The sequence below is a fragment of the Ranitomeya variabilis genome, chromosome 1 (assembly GCF_051348905.1).
Source record: "Ranitomeya variabilis isolate aRanVar5 chromosome 1, aRanVar5.hap1, whole genome shotgun sequence".
Lineage (NCBI taxonomy): Eukaryota > Metazoa > Chordata > Amphibia > Anura > Dendrobatidae > Ranitomeya > Ranitomeya variabilis.
Window position 1 is genome coordinate 1,125,480,350 of NC_135232.1, and position 22,786 is coordinate 1,125,503,135.

General features: G+C 45.0%; 1 protein-coding gene across 4 annotated transcripts in view; it reads right to left on the reverse strand.

The window, feature by feature from the left end:
- LOC143793370 (catenin alpha-2) overlaps positions 1–22,786 on the reverse strand; it is a 1,050,189-nt gene that overhangs the window by 157,475 nt on the left and 869,928 nt on the right. For all 4 annotated transcript variants that reach the window (XM_077280277.1, XM_077280276.1, XM_077280279.1 and 1 more), the window contains one exon: positions 14,090–14,224. In XM_077280277.1, coding sequence (XP_077136392.1) covers positions 14,090–14,224 — 135 coding nt within the window. The remainder of the gene's footprint in view (positions 1–14,089; positions 14,225–22,786) is intronic.

The window sequence follows — 22,786 nt, forward strand, 5'->3', positions numbered from 1 at the left end:
AAAACGATGGTAGAAGTTAGCAAAACCCAAGAACTTCTGAAGACTCTTAACTGACGTGGGTTGAGTCCACTCATGAATAGCTCGGACCTTGACTGGGTCCATCTCCACAGCAGAAGGGGAAAAAATAAACCCCAAAAAGGGAACCTTCTGTACTCCAAAGAGACACTTTGAGCCCTTAACAAACAAAGCATTCTCACGCAAAACCTGAAACACCATCCTGACCTGCTCCACATGTGAGCCCCAATCTTCAGAGAAAACCAGAATATCATCCAGATAAACAATCATAAATTTATCCAGATACTTCCGGAAAATATCATGCATAAAGGACTGAAACACTGAGGGAGCATTAGAGAGCCCAAAAGGCATCACCAAGTACTCAAAATGACCTTTGGGCGTATTAAATGCAGTCTTCCATTCATCTCCTTGCTTAATGCGCACAAGGTTGTACGCACCACGAAGATCTATCTTGGTGAACCACTTGGCACCTTTAATCCGGGCAAACAAGTCCGACAACAGAGGCAAAGGATACTGAAATTTAACAGTGATTTTATTCAGAAGCCGATAGTCAATACAAGGTCTCAAAGATCCGTCCTTCTTGGCCACAAAAAAGAATCCCGCACCAAGAGGGGAAGAGGATGGACGGATATGCCCCTTCTCCAGAGACTCCTTGATATACGAACGCATTGCGGCATGCTCAGGTACAGACAGATTAAATAATCTTCCCTTAGGAAATTTACTACCTGGAATCAAATCTATGGCGCAGTCACAGTCCCTATGAGGAGGCAGAGCACTGGATCTGGACTCGCTGAACACATCCTGATAATCAGACAAATACTCAGGAACTTCTGAAGGAGTAGAGGAAGCAATAGACACCGGCGGGGAATCAGCATGAATTCCCTGACAGCCCCAACTTGACACAGACATTGCCTTCCAATCCAAGACTGGATTGTGGGTCTGTAACCATGGCAGACCCAAAACGACCAAATCATGCATTTTATGCAGAACAAGAAAACGAATCACCTCCCGATGTTCAGGAGTCATGCACATGGTCACCTGCGTCCAAAACTGCGGTTTATTTTCCGCCAATGGCGTAGCATCAATACCTCTAAGAGGAATAGGATTTACCAACGGCTCAAGAACAAAACCACAGCGCTTGGCAAATGACAGATCCATAAGACTCAGGGCAGCACCTGAATCCACAAAGGCCATAACAGGGTAAGAAGACAATGAGCAAATTAAAGTCACAGACAAAATAAATTTAGGTTGCAAATTACCAATGGCGACAGGACTAACAACCCTTGTTAGGCGTTTAGAGCATGCTGATATAACATGTGTAGAATCACCACAGTAAAAACACAATCCATTCTGACGTCTATGATTTTTCCGCTCATTTCTAGTCTGAATTCTATCACATTGCATTAAATCAGGTGTTTGTTCAGACAACACCACCAGAGGATTAGCGGTTTTGCGTTCCCGCAAACGCCGGTCAATTTGAATAGCCAGCGCCATGGAATCATTAAGACTTGTAGGAATGGGGAAACCCACCATCACATTCTTAATGGCTTCAGAAAGGCCATTTCTGAAATTTGCGGCCAGAGCACACTCATTCCACTGAGTAAGCACGGACCATTTCCGAAATTTTTGGCAATACACTTCAGCTTCATCCTGGCCCTGAGAAATAGCCAGCAAGGCTTTTTCTGCCTGAACTTCAAGATTGGGTTCCTCGTAAAGCAATCCGAGCGCCAGAAAAAACGCATCAATATTTGCCAATGCCGGATCTCCTGGCGCTAGCGAGAAAGCCCAATCATGAGGGTCGCCCCGTAAAAAAGAAATAACAATTTTAACTTGCTGAGCTGAATCTCCAGATGAACGGGGTCTCAGAGAAAGAAACAATTTACAATTATTCTTGAAATTCCTAAACCTAAATCGGTGTCCAGAAAACAGTTCAGGAATAGGTATTTTAGGTTCAGACATAGGACTACTGGTAACAAAATCTTGTATGCCCTGCACACGAGCAGCCAGCTGGTCTACACTTGTAATCAAGGTCTGGACATTCATGTCTGCAGCAAGCACAAGCCACTCAAAGGTAAAGGGGAGAAAGAGAGGAAAAAAAAAAACTCTGAATTTCCTTTCTTATTATCCCACTTCTGCAATGCATTAAACATTCAATGTTGGCCTGGCATACTGTTATAACCCCAATGGCAGAGGGTCTCAGAAATAACTACTAAGTCTGCAAACACAAAAACCAGCTCATAGGGCAGTGGTAACTGGGCTGACCATATATCTAATCCTAGCACCACAAATAACAGCAGCCAGGGAACGTGCCCACGTTGATTCTAGACGTCTCGCGCCAGCCGGAGAACTAACTAACCCTAGAAGGGAAAAGAAAGACCTTTCTTGCCTCCAGAGAAAAGACCCCAAAAGTTGGATACAAGCCCCCAACAAATAATAACGGTGAGGTAAGAGGAAAAGACAAAAGTAAGAATGAGCTAGGTATTTAGCAAAGAGAGGCCCACTAGCTAATAGCAGAATATAGTAAGATAACTTATATGGTCAGCAAAAACCCTATCAAAAATATCCACGCTGGAAATTCAAGAACCCCCGAACCGTCTAACGGCCCGGGGGGAGAACACCAGCCCCCTAGAGCTTCCAGCAAGGTCAGGAATCACAATTAGTACAAGCTGGACAAAAATGAGAGCAAGCAAATAACCCAAAAAACAAAGAAGCACGACTTAGCTTAATTTTGCACGAACCAGGACCAGCAGATAGGAGCAAACAGAAAGGATCTGATTACAACGATGCCAGGCACTGGACTAAGGATCCAGGGAGTTTATATAGCAACACCCCTGGACTAACGACCCAGGTGGGTGCAAACTGAGGGAAGAAAATCCCAGAGTCATATCACTAGTAACCACAAGAGGGAGCCAAAAAGTCTAATTCACAACAGGTCCTATACTGTCTCTCATATTACAACTTTACCATGTGTCAGAAATGACCTAGTTGAGACATTTTTTAATCAAAAACTGTTTATAAAGTACACTGCGTTATTTATATGAACTATTACGTTTGTCACCACCTCGCGGCCCGGGGCACCTACTATCTCTTCCCCGCCTGTTCTTACCTCCTCCGGTCCTGTCCTGAGCCAGCAGGGTCGTGCTCCGGTCGTCCGCCGGCGCTCCGGGGTCCATCCCTGCAGACATGCTGCCCGGGTCCTTGCTCCCATGTCTGCTGCACTTCCTCGTTCCTCTCCCTCTCCTAGGGAGTGCATAGGGGGCGGGCAGGCCAGCTCTCTGGCTTCTTAAAGGGCCAGCCCGTTCCTACTCACTGCCCCTCCTCCCGGCCTATCACCTGCAGGCTGGAGGGATAAAAGGATCTCAGTCACTCCTGGACTCCGCCTGGGCAACTTCTATTATCCTGAAGTTGCTGCTCCAGGTCTGGTCCTGCTATGCTTACCAATCCAGTTTGCCTGCCTTACTCTGTGTTCCTTTTTCCCTAGGATCATGTCTGGCCTCGGCATCCTGAGTCCTGGATCCTGTACGGTTCCCTGCAGTCTTCAGCCTGCTTCCTAGTTCCACGTTCTGCCCTGTTTTTTCAGTTAATTTCTTCCCAGCCTCCTAGGTCGGTTTAACACAGGTGTCTGCTTCATCGGACCCTCTATTGGTGGTCAAGGGGAAATCCCTGTATAGGGGTCACTCCAAGCCTTGGTCTCCTTAGAGGCACCCTGGTGTTGTGGTCCTGTGGCCCTCCTTTGGGGTGTCTCCCCTAGTATTTGTATTACTTTACAATAAAGCGTTTGAACCTGCTTTCTTGGTCTGGCTCTCCCTTCCTGGTATCAGCAACCGCTGTATTTGCGGTCCAGAGGGTCCACCCGATAGACCCATTTGTAGGGCGTGACAGATTTTGCCCAGGCCATGGACCCCGCTGATGCCAGGTTCGATGCTCAGAGGGAGCTTGCTAGTCTCCGCCAGAGCCAGGAACAGGTTGTTGCGTTCATGCGGACCCTTGAGGCCCGTCTAGGTTCCCCTCAGGGGGTGGATGCATCTTACTCCTCTCATCTTGCAGATCTACATCAAGAGCTGGATCAACAAGGACGGATACAGACCCAGATGCTGGAGTACATGACGTCTGTGGACGAGCGGCTCTCGAATCTGCAGCGGTCTCCTGCCCCGGTTGCTGCACCCGTGTTGGATCCCGGTGCCGTAGGAGGCTTCTTCTCTTCCCCTCGTCTCTGCAAACCCACCAGGTACTCTGGGGATCCAAAAATGTGCAGGGGTTTCATCAACCAATGCCAGCTGCATTTCAGGCTTCTCCCTCATCAATACCCTACGGATGTGGCGAAAGTGGCCTTTCTGGCATCACACCTGGAGGGCGAGGCCTTGGCCTGGTTCAACCCACTACTGGAGAGAGAGGACCCCATTGTATCCGATCTGCGGTCCTTCTTGGACACCTTCCAGAAGATCTTTGATGAGCCAGGTCGAGTGGCTTCGGCAACGGAGGAGTTGTTCAGCTTACAGCAAGGTACTCTGTCGGTTGGCCAATACGCCATACAGTTTCGCACTTTGGCTTCGGAGCTTCACTGGTCTGACGAGCCCCTGATCGGTGTCTTCCGGAGAGGGTTATCCAGTCGCCTGAAGGACGAGCTTGCCGTACGAGACCTTCCCGGTACCCTGGACGAATACATCTCCCTTGCCATCCGGATGGACCGCCGGGTACAAGAACGCACCAAGGAGAGAACCCAGGAGAGAAGACCACCTCGATTGGCGCACTCTTTTCAGAGGCCCCTGTTACCAGGTAACGCCTCGTCTGCCGAAGCACCCGAACCCATGGAGGTGGATCGTCTCCGGCTGAGTCCCCAGGAGCGTGAGGAGAGAGTCGCCCGGAGGTTGTGTCTCTATTGTGGTGGCTCCAACCACTTCCGCCGGCAATGTTCCAGAAGACCGGAAAACTCCTCCACCTAGGACAGGTAAGAGAGGCCATCCTAGGTGAGAGTGATACCTCTCTATCGTTAACTGTTTCCATACAGGTGAAAATCGGTGACAGGCGGTTCTCAGAGTTGGCGTATTTGGACTCGGGATCTGCAGGTAACTTCAGCGAGACAGGGCTCTCCGCCTCGGCATCCCTATACACCCCCTGCAGCATCCCCGCACCATCACCTCCATTGACGAGAGACCCCTACAAGACTCCGTTGAGGGCATTTCCAGTGAGGTGGAGATTCAGATCGGAGCTCTCCATACTGAGAGGATTGCCTTTTACGTGCTACCCACTCTCTCCCCACCTTTCTTGCTCGGTCTGCCATGGCTGCGTATGCATGAGCCAGTCCTAGACTGGCGAAGTGGGGAGATACAGCGTTGGGGTTCGGCCTGCCATAGCCATTGCCTGCTGTCCGTCCGGCCTATCCGTTTGCCTCCCTCACCTACGTCCTTGCCTGGACTTCCGGAGGCCTACTGGGCATATGCGGACGTCTTCGATAAACGAGAAGCAGAGGTCTTGCCCCCGCACAGGCCTTATGATTGTCCCATCGATTTGGTTCCAGGTGCTTCTTTTCCTACAGGACGAATCTACCCACTGTCCCCTGCTGAGACTCAGGCGATGTCAGAATACGTCACAGACAGCTTGGCCCGGGGATTCATCCAGAGGTCCACATCCCCTGTTGGAGCCGGGTTCTTCTACGTGAAAAAGAAGGACGGGTCTTTGCGTCCTTGCATTGACTACCGTGGATTAAACGCCATCACGGTAAAGAATAAGTACCCTCTGCCTCATATTCCAGAACTCTTCGATCGGCTCCGGGGAGCCCGGATGTTCACCAAGCTGGACCTGCAAGGGGCTTACAACCTTGTCTGCATCCGGGCCGGTGACGAGTGGAAGACCGCCTTCAACACCCGTGATGGTCACTTCGAATACCGGGTGATGCCCTTCGGACTGTGCAATGCACCAGCCGTTTTCCAGGAGTTCGTGAACGACGTCTTCCATGACTTGCTGTACGTATGTGTTGTGGTATACCTAGATGACATCTTGGTTTTCTCCCCAGACCTACCCACACACAGAAGAGACGTCCGACGAGTTCTCCTTCGATTACGGGAGAACCGCTTGTACGCCAAGTATGAGAAATGCCTCTTCGAGCGGTCTTCTCTGCCGTTCCTTGGATACATCGTCTCTGACTCTGGGCTGGAGTTGGATCCTGATAAAGTGTCGGCCATCATGAACTGGCCTCGGCCGGTCGGGATCAAAGCCATCCAGCGCTTCTTGGGATTCGCCAACTACTACCGGCAGTTTATCCCGCACTTCTCGGATCTGGTCAAGCCCCTCACTGCACTCACACGCAAGGGAACACCTGCTAATGGATGGGCCCCAGAGGCCGAGTGCTCCTTCCAGGCACTCAAACGGGCCTTCTCCTCCGCACAAGCCCTGCACAGGCCCGTCGCTGAGAAGCAGTTCTTTCTGGAGGTGGACGCATCCTCCACAGGTGCCGGGGCCGTCCTCACGCAGAGAGCCGCCTCCGGACGTAAGGTCTCTTGCGGCTTCTTTTCGAAGGCCTTTTCCCCCTGTGAGCGGAATTACTCCATTGGTGACCGTGAGTTGCTTGCCATCAAAATGGCCTTGGAAGAGTGGCGTTACCTCCTAGAGGGAGCGGTGCACCCGGTGGTGATATACACCGACCACAAGAACTTGGCCTATCTCCACTCTGCCCAGAGGCTCAATCCTCGCCAGGCCCGTTGGTCTTTATTCTTTGCTCGGTTTGACTACCGTCTTCATTTTCATCCCGCAGATAAGAATGTCAAGGCTGACGCCCTCTCCCGGTCTTTTCTTACCGACGATCATGAGGAGGAACCTCGTCCCATCATCGATCCATCCAAGGTGATCATGGTTGCACCGCTCCGACTGTCGCAGGTACCCCCAGGGAAGACGCTGGTGCCTGAACCTAATCAAGAACGCATCCTTCGCTGGGGACATTCCTCCTTACTAGCCGGGCACGCGGGTCTGACTAGGACCCTACAGTTGATCGTCCGGTACTACTGGTGGCCTGGGATGCGTCAAGAGGTGACAGACTACGTCTCTGCCTGTTCTTCCTGTGCCCGCAACAAGATCCCCAAACGGCTTCCCGCCGGTCAACTCTTGCCCTTGCCTATACCATCAAAACCATGGCAACACATTGCGATGGACTTCATCACGGATCTTCCTGCATCCTCCGGGAATACTGTCATCTGGGTCGTGGTGGACAGATTTTCCAAGATGGGTCACTTCGTTTCTCTGCCTGGTCTTCCTTCGGCACCCAAGCTGGCCGAGTTGTTTGTTCTACATATCCTCCGGTTGCATGGGTTACCCTCCAACATTGTTTCCGATAGGGGAGTTCAATTTGTGTCCCGATTCTGGCGGTCTCTCTGCAGGAAACTCGATATTACCTTGGACTTCTCTTCGGCTTATCATCCACAGACTAACGGACAGGTGGAACGGGTAAACCAGGTGTTGGCAGGTTATCTACGGCATTTTGTCAACGCACACCACGACAACTGGACGTCCCTACTGCCTTGGGCGGAGTTCTCGTACAATAATCATGTTGGTGAGTCTTCACGTAACACTCCATTTTTTATTGTATATGGGCAGCACCCGAGGATCCCGACACCCTTGGACATCGCAACTACCAATCCTGCAGCAGAGGCCGTGGCTCGCGACTTCGCCGACATCTGGAACAAGACTCGTGTAGCTCTTGAGAAAGCATCCCAGCGTATGAAGGACCATGCCGACAAAAGAAGACTTGATGCCCAGATGTTTCAACCGGGTGACAAGGTATGGTTATCAGCCAAGTACGTCCGCCTTAAGGTGCCCTCTTTCAAGCTCGGACCTCGGTACATCGGACCGTTCGAGGTGTCCCGGAGACTCAACGATGTGTGCTATCGGCTACGACTGCCTCCTTCTCTGCGAATACATAATTCTTTCCACCGTTCCCTCCTCAAGCCTGTGATCCTCAACCGCTTCTCCCAGGATCCGGGAGAGCGACCTCCTCCTATCTCGGCCAATGACGAGTATGAGGTCAGTGCCATTCTGGACGTGAAGAAGAGAGGGCATGCCACATGGTACCTGGTCGACTGGAAGGGGTTTGGTCCTGAAGAGAGGTCCTGGGAACCGGAGGGCAACATCCATGCTCCTCGTCTCCTACGTCGGTTCCTTGCCAGTCGCCGCCCGGGGGGGCCTGGAGGGGGGGGTACTGTCACCACCTCGCGGCCCGGGGCACCTACTATCTCTTCCCCGCCTGTTCTTACCTCCTCCGGTCCTGTCCTGAGCCAGCAGGGTCGCGCTCCGGTCGTCCGCCAGCGCTCCGGGGTCCATCCCTGCAGACATGCTGCCCGGGTCCTTGCTCCCATGTCTGCTGCACTTCCTCATTCCTCTCCCTCTCCTAGGGAGTGTATAGGGGGCGGGCAGGCCAGCTCTCTGGCTTCTTAAAGGGCCAGCCCGTTCCTACTCACTGCCCCTCCTCCCGGCCTATCACCTGCAGGCTGGAGGGATAAAAGGATCTCAGTCACTCCTGGACTCCGCCTGGGCAACTTCTATTATCCTGAAGTTGCTGCTCCAGGTCTGGTCCTGCTATGCTTACCAATCCAGTTTGCCTGCCTTACTCTGTGTTCCTTTTTCCCTAGGATCGTGTCTGGCCTCGGCATCCTGAGTCCTGGATCCTGTACGGTTCCCTGCAGTCTTCAGCCTGCTTCCTAGTTCCACGTTCTGCCCTGTTTTTTCAGTTAATTTCTTCCCAGCCTCCTAGGTCGGTTTAACACAGGTGTCTGCTTCATCGGACCCTCTATTGGTGGTCAAGGGGAAATCCCTGTATAGGGGTCACTCCAAGCCTTGGTCTCCTTAGTGGCACCCTGGTGTTGTGTTCCTGTGGCCCTCCTTTGGGGTGTCTCCCCTAGTATTTGTATTACTTTACAATAAAGCGTTTGAACCTGCTTTCTTGGTCTGGCTCTCCCTTCCTGGTATCAGCAACCGCTGTATTTGCGGTCCAGAGGGTCCACCCGATAGACCCATTTGTAGGGCGTGACAACGTTTTACTTACAGCAGGGTATCTGCTCATTCAGTTTTCATCTTAGGTTTTTTGGTTTAATAGCCAAATTGAACATGCTTCTTCATGTTGCATGCATACTAACTTATGGCTCATTTTTCTCAGCATTGGTGGTTATCATTTATACATTTTCTGGCTCATGTAGTGCCATACCTGATTTTTTTTAAAACATACAATATTGAAAATAACAGGCATAGAACATATCATATGGATCTATTTTTGGAATAAGTAAACCCCTTTGAAGATAGATCTAAGCATTACAATGAACATGATTTTGTGGATTCTCCCTACTTCTAGAAAAGCAGTGATTCACTGAATCTGTAACGTAAGGTCTGACCTGCTTAAGTAAGAAAAGCTTTGATCTATGAACAGAGCTCATTTTCGAAAACTTATAATAATAAAGTTGTTCAGAGCAGATTGAAGTCATTGCATATTTATAACAGTGATTATTATATCTTGAAATGTGCACTTCTTCCTTTACTGAAAAATTGAAGACGACAAGAGATGAAACAGGCCGGTAGGAACATTTATTGAATCGAAAAAAAACTAATGAATGTTTGTCTAAACAGGTGGAAAACAAGAATAACAACATTTCCAGACACAGAAACTAAAAAAAAGAGTTAAGAAGAATTGTTTTCGGGCTTTTGAAATGGTATTGTGGCCAAATGAAATGGAAGTGGTAAGGGACATGGTGAAGAACCATTTCATGAATGGTAACAATAGTGGCTACCATTCGAAAAAGCCCAAAGAATCAACATTGATGACATTTTTTTGGAACATGAGTGTAAAGATAAAAGAAATAGCAAAGATGAAGAATGAATCACACGAGGAATATTCAGCCACAGTTTTCAGAAATAGAACGTTAAGGTTGGAGCTCGACTAAATCCTGCCCTAACGTTAACCAGCAAAGAAGGTTAGAAGAAAACAATATGGCCAAAATTAAGAATAATTATTAAAAAAAAGTATAAACAGAAATTTTAAAACTATTGTCAATGTATATTATATTCTACTAGAGGAAGTGATATGGTAGGACGACAAAATACTGTAATTAGTCTTAGTGTCAGCGGGAAAAAAAGCCGTTAGTTAACGTTTTACTCAAACTGTCTAATATCTAACTGCTTAGTATTGTCAGTACCCAACTTTTTAACCATATTTGCTCTTTTTTATTATTCTGTAAAAAAAACATTCAGTATTTATTATGAAATAGTTACTTATATAAAACACATTTCATATATAGAATATGATGATGGAAGATAATGGCTTTATACACACATATTATTAATTCCAAGAATGAGTTGTGTATAAAAGTTGGATTTCTTAAAGGAAGTCTTTTCACACAAAATGACTGCATAACGAAAAGCGGTGCACACTTGGCGCAGACAAGCAGTTTAATGCCTTTTACCCAGCCACTTTTTTTTTATCTATCCCAACCCTGCTTTGGTAAAGTCAGCACTGTTGATCAAAGAAGACGGGGGCAGGTATTGATGGATAACTACGCTAGTAGGTGGGAAAAAGTAGTGAACTGTTTGCCACGGCAAGGGTGCATCATGCGCCAGTGTTTGGTTTGAACAGTCATTTTTTGCCTACAGTCTCTCTTTCATCAATCTTTAAAACGTGAAATGTTGAATGGGAATTTGTGGTTAAAGTATTCCAGTGAGAACATGGTAAAACAAATTATCAAAGTTCATGCTTTCAATTGAAATTTTTACAGCTTCGAACAAATTTTTGGAGACCAGCAATTTTTACGGTAGTCTTAATAAAAAGTCGATAACATGCGCCTAATTTATTAATAAGTGCATGTCTCCTGTCAGAGTAGGTGCGTCTGTGGCAGCCCATGTCAGATAAACAGATCATAGGTAGTGTAGTGCTGGGCTAAAATTTACATCAATTTCTTGCATAAATTGTAGTAAATTTGCTGGCCTATGGGCAGCCATGAATCCTCTAATAATCAGGTAAGTGACATGAGTGGCGCAAAAAAAGGAAAAGTCTCAAACTACTGCACAAATATCGTGCACCCGAGAATTTCCGACATGGTGTATAAATTACCTTTAGCTTTAGAGTCATCATGAATGACCCGGTTGAGGAATTTCTTTGAATCTTTACTTTTGTAGATCCATGTAGTGAATGTGCATGCCTCTGTACTCCCTTTTTTTACGTAGATGGTTCCAAAATTCTGTGCTGATTATTTTTCTTGAAGGGGTTGTTCTCTTTAATTAAATACTAATCCCCCAACTACGGACTATTATAAAGAAGCAAATCACTTCTCCCGGTTCACTGGCAAGCATCACAACCAAAGCCAGGCACCGGGAGCAGAGTGAAGCATCGCTGATGGACCCAAGGAAGATGAGTACAGCGTGGATTATTTCTTTATATCAGCTTGCAGCAAGGGATCAACTTTTAATTAAAGGGAACAATCCTTTAATATATCCTTATAACAGGCTTTATGTTTGCACCTTAAAAAAAAGGTTCTATTTCTTTTTAGATTATTTAGAAAAGGATACGACTGAGTACCTATTCCTCCTAAGGCTTCCTCATTGCAAACAACACTTCAGAGTAAACAGAGAAAACGTACTCATGGAAGCATTTCCGCAAATCTATCCCTATGTTTGTATGGCAGTCTAGCTGAGTGTTTTTCGCAGAAGTTGTATTTTTGAATTACGTCATTCATTTTATCATGTAATGCACTGGTAAGCAGGAAGAAAATTCCAATTGCATTGAAATCATGAAAAAGTGAAATTCCACAATTGTTTTTTGGGGGGTTTTCATTTACCATGATGATTATATGGTAAAGCTGAGCTGGCAGTATGTTTCTCCAGGTCTATATGATGTATGCAGATGCCAATGATGTTTACGGTATATTTTATTTTTAAGAGTTACAAAAATTGGAGGTTTGTAAAAAAAAAAAAACAACTTTTTTTTGTCACTATTTTCTGAGACCGGTAACATTTTAAATTTTTGGGAACCGGGGCTGGCTTATTTTTTGCACCCCGAGCCAATGTTTCTACTAATATTATACTGGGGTAGATACAATGCTTTGATCACCTCTTATTGCATCGTTTGAAATTTTGCAGCTGTAAAAAACCCGTAATTCTGGTGTTTCAATTTCTTCTCTCGATACGCTTTTTTCCAATGGGATTGATTGATTTTGCACTTTTATAGATTGGGCTTTTCCAAATTCAGCAATACCAAATATGTGCATTTTTTAAAAAAAATTATGGCTTTATTTTTAATGGATCCAAAAGGAGGTGATTTTAACTTCTGTATTTTTTATTTTATTTTTGTCAAAGATTGGCAGCAGCACTTAACAGGTTAGCAACCACGAGCGATTGAGGTAGATGATGGCTTAATAATCCAGCCATCACCTGCTGGGAAAGATGCGGGCTTGGCCTGTGAGCAGGCTTCAAAATCAAGAACCTGACATATGAGACATATGACGTAACTGTAGATCATATGTCGCAAAGGGGTTAAAAGGTCGATATTGACTTTGAGGATTGGTATACTTGGCATTAGAGTTTTCTCTTATTCTCTGAAGAGACGATTTGCAAATTTAAATTCCCGAGAGAGCATCGCATAGCCTATAATTTTCACTAATCTGCATTGTTGATTACAATAAGAAAACTTTACACCTGCTGTCAGAAATCTTATACTCAGCCAATTAGTTTTCCTGATGTGCTCCGATGAGGGGAAAGCATCCCGGAACACGTCCTAAGTAGTGATGAGTGAGTATACTCATTGCTCAGGTTTTCCCGAGCACGCTAGGGTGGTCTCTGAGTATTTATGACTGATTTACAGCTACTAGCCAGGCTGGGTTGCCTGGTGTCTAAGGAATCCCCACATGTAATCAAGCTGTCTAGTAGTTGCAAATCATCAAGCTGCGGCAAGGAAAACTAAATCTCCGAGCAGTCATAAATACTCGGAGATCACCCGAGCGTGCTCAGGAAAACCCAAGCAACGAGTACTCTCGTTCATCTCTAGTCGTAAGTGATGTTGCAAGTTCCATTAATAGGTTGATATTGACTTAGGATTGCTACTTCCAATTGGTGGAACTGGAGTTCCTTTCCTCTTCCTCTCCGAAGAAGCTATTTGCATATTACAAAAAATGTAAAGATCTAATGGTGTTTAAAAACAGAGATTGTATTATAAACTTGTGCCTATGCATAAAATTGGGTCTCATTGTAGCACAAAAGTGAACCCCCACTGTTATAAGGATATTATAAGAAATCAAAACAGAATGTTGAGCCTAAAAAATACTTTGATTTAAAAATATGGATATTCACTCTAAGGGTGCAGTCAGATGGCTGTATTGCACATGTCAAGGAACGCATCGCAATCTTCGGACTGGCCATTGGCTCTCTTGACCTGAATGTGACAGCAGGTATTTCTATGCAGCTGTCACGCTCAGGTAAGGAGAATCAACAGCCAGTCCGAGAATGGCGATGCGATCCTAAGGCGAGCAATACGGCGGTATGATTGTACCCTTAAGAGGGTTTCCAGAGCTAGATATAAGTGGCTTTTTTTCATAATCGGGACCAAACTAGTCCATGTGATGTGCTTGTCATTGCAGCTCTACTCCATTAAAGTGAATGGGGCTTAGATGTAATACCAGACACAGGTGTGACATGGCAGATAAAATCCAAATACATCTACGTGGTATGCTCAATTTTGTTTTGAGCAGTTTTGTACAAATAAACTTGTATAGATATAGAATGGCTTAAATGTTGGTTTAAAAATATTTGAGATTCCCTAATAAGTTTGCAAATACTTTGCATGGAAGCTTATTAATATTTGCATCACTTGCAATACCACTATTAACCACATGGTGTGCTGTTATGAGGCATGTTGCTTATCAATATGTAGGAGTCATTTATTTCATTGATCAATACTTCAATATTGTACAGTAAATTCTGTATGTGATGAAGTGAATACTATTTTTTAGAAATCTCTGTAACGTTTAGATGATATTTTAATGCAGGTTCCATAAAACAGGATAAAAATGATTTTTACAGTATAGAAAAGTGGAGATTGGCAGTAACTCACCCCTGAAACGATGAGTTCACCTCCCAGGTTTTGCACTTCAGCTTTCACCTTGCTACAGATATTAAGCTGGTGGCAGTAGAGCGCGATCCGCTGAAGGTAGGCGAGCAGATCTTGTTTGCATGCAGAATCGGGACACTGCAGGGAAATAAAACAGGAACATCAGTAGACTTGATTAAATGTAACTCAGCTTCTACTGTTAACTGCATATCATTATAAGATAGCAATCAGATAAAATAATATGCAAAGAGCAAATAAAACAGACACTTCCTCCTCTACAGCACAGACCTTGCAAAATGACAGATGAGAGAATTTCAACCCAGTTGATTTTTTTAGGTCTCACATTTTAGTGGATTTACGGAGAGCCCCTGATGTGCCTAAACATTGAAACCCCACACAAGTGACACCATTTTTGAAAGTAGACCCCCTAAGGAACTTATCTAGATGTGTGGTGAGCATTTTGACCTATTAAGTGATTCACAGAAGTTTATAATGTAGAGCCGTAAAAAAAAAACCATCTAACTTTTTCACAAAAATGATTTTTTCGGCCCCAATTTTTTATTCTCCCAAGGGTAAGAGAAGAAATTGGACTCCAAAAGTTGTTGAACAATTTGTCCTGAGTATGCTGATACCCGATATGTGGGGGTATACCACTGTTTGGGCGCAAGGGAGAGCTTGGAAGGGAAGAAGCGCCGTTTGACTTTTCAATTCAAAATTGACTGGAATTCAGATGGGATGCCATGTTGTGTTTGGAGAGCCCCTGATGTGCCTAAACATTGAAACCCCCCACAAGTGACACCATTTTGGAAAGTAGACCCCCTAAAGAACTTATCTAGATGAGTGGTGAGCACTTTGACCCACCAAGTGCTTCACAGAAGTTTATAATGCAGAGCCATAAAAATAAAAAATCATATTTTTTCACAAAAATGATTTTTTTTGCCCCCAATTTTTTATTTTCCCAAGGGTAAGAGAAGAAATTGGACTCCAAAAGTTGTTGTCCTATTTGTCCAGAGTACGCTGATACCTCATATGTGGGGGTAAACTACTGTTTGAGCGCATGGCAGAGCTCGGAAGGGAAGGAGCGCTGTTTGACTTTTCAATGCAAAATTGACTGGAATTGAGATGGGACACCATGTCGCGTTTGGAGAGCCCCTGATGTGCCTAAACATTAAAACCCCCCACAAGTAGACCCCCTAAGGAACTCATCTAGATGTGTTGTGAGAGCTTTGAACCCCCAAGTGTTTCACTACAGTTTATAACGCAGAGCCGTGAAAAAAAAATTTTTTCCCCACAAAAATTATTTTTTAGCCCCCAGTTTTGTATTTTCCCAAAGGTAACAGGAGAAATTGCACCCCAGAAGTTGTTGTGCAATTTGTCCTGAGTACGCTGATACCCCATATGTGGGGGGAACCACCGTTTGCAGTAATCATATAAAACCCAAAATGTTTAATTATAAATAGCTAAAATGCCACCAACCTGTGGCTGCACCAAAAAGAAAAACCAAAACACACAGTGAAAAAACTAGTGTTGGGGGACGGGAATAACCCTGTAAATATGACTGCACTGATGGCTACCTGTCAGTGGGGGTTGGCGCCCTAGGGGAAACGTTGCGGCGCCCCCACTCCTCGTAGGCTTGCCCTATGATCCTGTTAGGCCCTAACGGTGGCCCTGGGTCCCCTACCCACACAGTGTAAATATCTAAAGGTGCCCCTGTACAGCTAGACAAAGATAAGCCTACAAATAGGGAATCCTAAACCCCAACACTGTGCAATATAAAAACAATGGAGTACATGTAGTGGACTTATGATGGCTAAATGTACAGTAATTTCCCAAAGAGGCTATTATTTGCCTGGGAACATATGTACAGCACCTATTTATGTACACACAGCCTGCAGCATATATATAGGACCATTGAAATCCGTCCCATGTGGGGCCAGCTGCCCGAAAACCATGCAGTGCCAAAAAAGCACAACAGTGCTGTAACAAGAGAGCGATCAGTTTATACAGCACACACTCCTCCAATATGCAACGTTGTTATATCTGTAATAGAGCAATTAAAGTGCCATAGTGCATTTTTAGCTATAGTCCGATAAGCACATATGGAATGCCAGTTTCCCAACAAGACCAATGTTTGCCTGGGATGATAATGGCAGCACTTATCTATATACTTGCAGCCCACAAGGTATCTTAGAGACCACAATGTCACAGTAGTCAAAACAATACTGTAGCAGGAGAGCGGTCAATTTATTTAGCACACACTCCCCCAATAGTGCCACATTGTTATAGCTGAAGCTGATCATTTAAAGTGCCATCGTGCGTGTTATTGCTGTGTCCCGATGCTCAAAAGTGGAGTATAATGTGTGCACAAATCTGTATGGCTGATACTCATCGTGTTCTAGGTGCCGCGCCGTCTGCCACCTAACATAATTCGCCTCTGAGGCGAATTATGTTAGGTAGCAGACGGCTCGGCACCTAGAACACGATGAGTATCAGCCATACAGATTTGTGCACACATTATACTCCACTTTTGAGCATCGGGACACAGCAATAACACGTACGATGGCACTTTAAATGATCAGCTTCAGCTATAACAATGTGGCACTATTGGGGGAGTGTGTGCTAAATAAATTGACCGCTCTCCTGCTACAGTATTGTTTTGACTACTGTGATATTGTGGTCTCTAAGATACCTTGTGGGCTGCAAGTATATAGATAAGTGCTGCCATTATCATCCCAGGCAAACATTGGTCTTGTTGGGAAACTGGCATTCCATATGTGCTTATCGGACTATAGCTAAAAATGCACTATGGCACTTTAATTGCTCTATTACAGATATAACAACGTTGCATATTGGAGGAGTGTGTGCTGTATAAACTGATCGCTCTCTTGTTACAGCACTGTTGTGCTTTTTTGGCACTGCATGGTTTTCGGGCAGCTGGCCCCACATGGGACGGATTTCAATGGTCCCATATATATGCTGCAGGCTGTGTGTACATAAATAGGTGCTGTACATATGTTCCCAGGCAAATAATAGCCTCTTTGGGAAATTACTGTACATTTAGCCATCATAAGTCCACTAAATGTACTCCATTGTTTTTATATTGCACAGTGTTGGGGTTTAGGATTCCCTATTTGTAGGCTTATCTTTGTCTAGCTGTACAGGGGCACCTTTAGATATTTACACTGTGTGGGTAGGGGACCCAGGGCCACCGTTAGGGCCTAACAGGATCATAGGGCAAGCCTACGAGGAGTGGGGGCGCCGCAACGTTTCCCCTAGGGCGCCAACCCCCACTGACAGGTAGCCATCAGTGCAGTCATATTTACAGGGTTATTCCCGTCCCCCAACACTAGTTTTTTCACCGTGTGTTTTGGTTTTTCTTTTTGGTGCAGCCACAGGTTGGTGGCATTTTAGCTATTTATAATTAAACATTTTGGGTTTTATATGATTACTGTATTTAGTCATCCCAATTTTCCATATATATACGTTTAAGGGAACCACCGTTTGGGCGCATGGGAGAGCTCGGAAGGGAAGGAGCGCCATTTGGAATGCAGACTTAGATGGAATGGTCTGCAGGCGTCACGTTGGATTTGCAGAGCCCCTAATGTACCTAAATCGTAGAAAACCCCCACAAGTGACCCCATATTGGAAACTAGACCCCCCAAGGAACTTATCTAGATGTGTTGTGAGAACTTTGAACCCCCAAGTGTTTCACTACAGTTTATAACACAGAGCCGTGAAAATAAAAAATCCTTTTTTTTCCACAAAAACTATTTTTTAGTCCCCAGTTTTGTATTTTTCCAAGGGAAACAGTGTAAATTGAACCACAAAAGTTGTTGTTCAATTTGTCCTGAGTACGATGATACCCAATATGTGGGGGGGAACCACCGTTTGGGTGCATGGCAGAGCTCGGAAAGGAAGGAACGCCGTTTGGAATGCAGACTTAGATGGATTGGTCTGCAGGCGTCATGTTGCATTTGCAGAGTCCCTAATGTAACTAAACAGTAGAAGCCCCCCATAAGTGACCCCATATTGGATACTAGACCCCCAAAGGAACTTATCTAGATGTGTTGTGAGAACTTTGAACCCCCAAGTGTTTCACTACAGTTTATAACGCAGAGCCGTGAAAACAAAATCCTTTTTTTCCACAAAAACTATTTTTTAGCCCCCAGTTTTGTATTTTTCCAAGGGAAACAGTGTAAATTGAACCCCAAAAGGTGTTGTCCAATTTGTCCTGAGTACGCTGATACCCAATATGTGGGGGTAAACCCCTGTTTCGATACACTGGAGAGCTTGGAAGGGAAGGAGCACTGTTTTACTTTTTCAACGCAGAATTGGCTGGAATTGAGATCGGACGCAATGTCGTATTTGGAGAGCCCCTGATGTGCCTAAACAGTGGAAACCCCCCAATTATAACTAAAACCCTAATCCAAACACACCCCTAACCCTAATCTCAACTGTAACCCTAACTACACCCCTAACCCTGACACACCCCTAACCCTAATCCCAATCCTGTTCCCAACTGTAAATGTAATCCAAGCCCTAACTAGCCCCAACCCTAACTTTAGCCCCAACCCTAACCCTAGACCCAACCCTAACCCTAGCCCTAGCCCTATCCCTAACCCTAACCCTAACCCTAGCCCTAACCCTAGCCCTAACCCTAACCCTAGCCCTAACCCTAACCCTAGCCCTAACCCTAGCCCTAACCCTAACCCTAATGGGAAAATGGAAATAAATACATTTTTTTAATTTTTTAATTTTTCGTAACTAAGGGGGTGATGAAGCTTGAAGTTTGATTTACTATTTGTAGCGCGTTTTCTAGCAGATTTTTGATTGGCAGCTGTCACACACTAAAAGACGCTTTTTATTGCAACAAATGTTTTTTGCGATACCACATTTTAAGTGCTATAATTTTTCCATATTTTGGTCCACAGAGTCATGTGAGGTCTTGTTTTCTGCGGGACGAGTTGACGTTTTTATTGGTAACATTTTTGGGCACGTGACATTTTTTGATCGCTTTTTATTCCAATTTTTGTGAGGCAGAATGGCCAAAAACCAGCTATTCATTAATTTCTTTTGGGGGGGGGCGTTTATACCGTTCTGCGTTTGGTAACACGGATAAAGCAGTTTTATTCTTCGGGTCAGTACGATTACAGCGATACCTCATTTATATCTTTTTTTGGCGCTTTTATACGATAAAAACTCTTTTATAGAAAAAAAAATAATTTTTGCATCACTTTATTCTGAGGACTATAACTTTTTTATTTTTTAGCTGATGATGCTGTATGGTGGCTCGTTTTTTGTGGGACAAGATGACGTTTTCAGCGGTACCGTGGTTATTTATTTCCCTCTGTTTGAACGCGTGCTATTCCACTTTGTTCGGCGGTATGATATTAAAGCGTTGTTTTTTGCCTTGGTTTTTTTTTTTACCGTGTTCACTGAAGGGGTTAACTAGTGAGACAGTTTTATAGGTCGGGTCATTACGGACGCGGCAATACTAAATATGTGTACTTTTATTGTTTTTTTTATATAGCTAAAGGAAAATATTTATTGGAACAATATATATATTTTTTTATTATTATTTATTTACAAATTTTTTTTTTTTTTTACATTTTTACTTTGCCCCAGGGGGACATCACAGTAAAGTGACAGATCGCCGATCTGACACTTTGCTGTGCACTGTGTCAGATCGTTGATCTGACGTGCACAGAAGGGTGACTTCCCAGCGCCTGCTCTGAGCAGGTACTGTGACGTCACCTCCCTACAAGATCTGGATGCAGCCCCGCGGCCATTTTGGATCCGGGGCTTGCAGGGAGGAGGCGCTCGGTACAAGGTGAGCACATCGCCTTGTACTGATTGTCTCAGGGAAGCCCGCAGGGAGCCCCCTCCCTGCGAGATGCTTCCCTGTACCGCCGGAACACTGCGATCATGTTTGATCGCAGTGTGCCGGGGGTTAATGTGCCGGGGGTGGTCCGTGACCGCTCCTGGCACATAGTGCCGGATGTCAGCTGACACCCGGCCGCGATCGGCTGCGCTTCCCCCGTGAGCACGGCCGATCGTGCTGGACGTACTATTCCGTCCTTGGGAAGTAGGGCCCACCCCACATGGACGGAATAGTACGTCCGATGACAGAAAGGGGTTAATATGCTGTTTGCTGGTTTCTAATGTAAAGGCTCCAATTTTTTATGATAAATGTGTAAAACATTATCACAACAAAAAATATAAATGGGAGGACACATAAACTAAGGATGAGCGAGCACTAAAATACTCGGACGGTCGTAACTCGAACAATTTCTAACGCTCAGATGCTCATTTTGAGTAACGACTATAATTGGAGTCAATGGGAAATCCAAGCATTTATCCAGCAGACCCTACAAATAGGTCTGGGCTGCAGTCAAAACGTTCAAATGGATGGCAAAAGTGCTGAATGGAAGGAGAACAGCATGTGGAAGCATCTTTGACTCCAAGATTGCTGCTGGAGAACAGTGGTCTCACACTTTTACTCCACTATAAGAACTGACAATAAAACATTAAAAAGTGACGAGAGATTAGAGTTTAAAGGAAAACAAATGTTAAGAAAGATTCTTTCCTAAATAAGGACCTTTATGTAAGGCAAAATTTAAAAAGGATAGAAAAAATAATAGAAATAAAAAAAATCCAGCGTGTTGGATAAAATGCAAAAGTCTTTATTGTAGATTTAATTAAAGTCACACCAGTATGCATAGGCATGCCCATAAACACTGATGCAACTTTTTAAAATCTACAATAAAGACTTTTGCTTTTTATCCAACATGCTTGATTTTTTCTATTCCTACCAATAATAATTAATAATAATAATAATAATAATTTTTATTTATATAGCGCCAACATATTCCGCGGCACTTTACAATTGAGCCGGGACATGTACAGACAATAAATTAAATACAAGTTAAGATAATTTAAACAGTGACATTAGGAGTGAGGTCCCTGCTTGCAAGGTTACAATCTACAAGGAAATGGGGGGGACACAATAGGTAAAAAGTGCTTGTTATTTCAGGTCTGGCAATTATAATATATAGGGATTTTCATATAAAGCTGCATGATCCAGTCATCAGCCCGTGTGTTTAAGTGCAATAGTCAAGTATCAAGTGCAGTTATCATGTGCATGGAGGGTGTGGAGACAGATGAATAGTAGGGTGCAGATTCAGAATAATATTTGGAAGGATGGAACAGGGCAAAGTTAGTTTACTGAGTAGTTGATGTGGTAGGCTTGTTTGAAGAGTTGGGTTTTCAAAGCACGCTTGAATAGTTCGGGGCTAGGTATCAGTCTGATCATCTGGGAAAGCGCATTCCAGAGAGCGGGTGCAGCACGAGAGAAGTCTTGGAGATGGAGGTGCGAGGTTTGGATTACGGGGATGTTAGTCTTAGGTCATTTGTAGAATGGAGGGCACGTGTAGGGCGATAGACGGAGATGAGAGAGGAGATATAAGGCGGTGCAGAACTGTGGAGAGCTTTGTGGGTGAGAGAGATGAGTTTATACTGGACCCTGTAGCGAATGGGTAGCCAGTGTAATGACTGGCACAAGATGGAGGCATCGGTGAAGCGGGTGGACAGAAATATGACCCTGGCTGCCGCATTCAAGATGGATTGGAGAGGAGAAGTTTGGTAAGAGGGAGATCGATCAGAAGAGAGTTGCAGTAGTCCAGACAGGAATAAATAAGAGCGACAGTAAGAGTCTTAGCAGTTTCAAAGATGAGAAAAGGTCAGATTCTGGAGATGTTTTTAAGATGCAGGAGACAAGAGCGAGTGAGTGATCAGATATAGGGAGTAAAGGGAAGTTCGGTGTTGAATATGACCCCAAGACAGCAGGCATGCTGCTTGGGAGTTATAGTTGAACCCTCCAGGGTAATTACGATGTTGGGTAGAGTGAGGTTAGTAGAAGGGAGAAACACAAGAAGTTCCATTTTGGAGAGATTTAGTTTCAGATAGAGGGTGGACATGATGTTAGAGACAGCAGACAATCCTTGGTATTTTGAATTAGAGTAGGGGTGATGTCAGGGGAAGAAGTGTATAATTGGGTGTCGTCAGCATAGAGATGATACTGGAACCCAAATCTGCTGATTGTTTGTCCAATAGGGGCAGTGTATAGAGAGAAGAGGAGGGGGCCTAGGACTGAGCCCTGCGGAACCCCGATAGTAAGGGAACGAGGAGAGGAAGAGGAGCCGGCAAAAGATACAGTGAAGGAGCGGGTCAGAGAGGTAGGAGGAGAACCAGGAGAGGGCAGTGTCCTTGATGCCTATAGACCGGAGCATAGTGAGAAGGAGCTGGTGATCCACAGTGTCAAATGCGGCAGAGAGATCCAGGATAATCAGCAGGGAGCAATGACCTTTGGATTTACCTCATTTAGATCATTAGAGACTTTAGTGAGGGCAGTTTCAGTGGAGTGTAAAAAGCAGAAACCATATTGTAAGGGGTCACGAAGAGAGTTATCTGAGAGATAGCGGATTAGGCAGGAGTGGACCAAGCGTTCCAGGAGTTTAGAGAAGAAGGAAAGGTTAGAGACTGGTCTGTAGTTAGCAGTGCAGTTCTGGTCCAGGGATGGCTTTTTAAGTAAAGGGGTTATGACTGCATGTTTAAATGAGGAGGGAAAGATACCTGAAGAAAGAGAGAGGTTAAATATTTTAGTCAGGTGAGTGGTAACCACTGGTGAGAGAGACTGCAGGA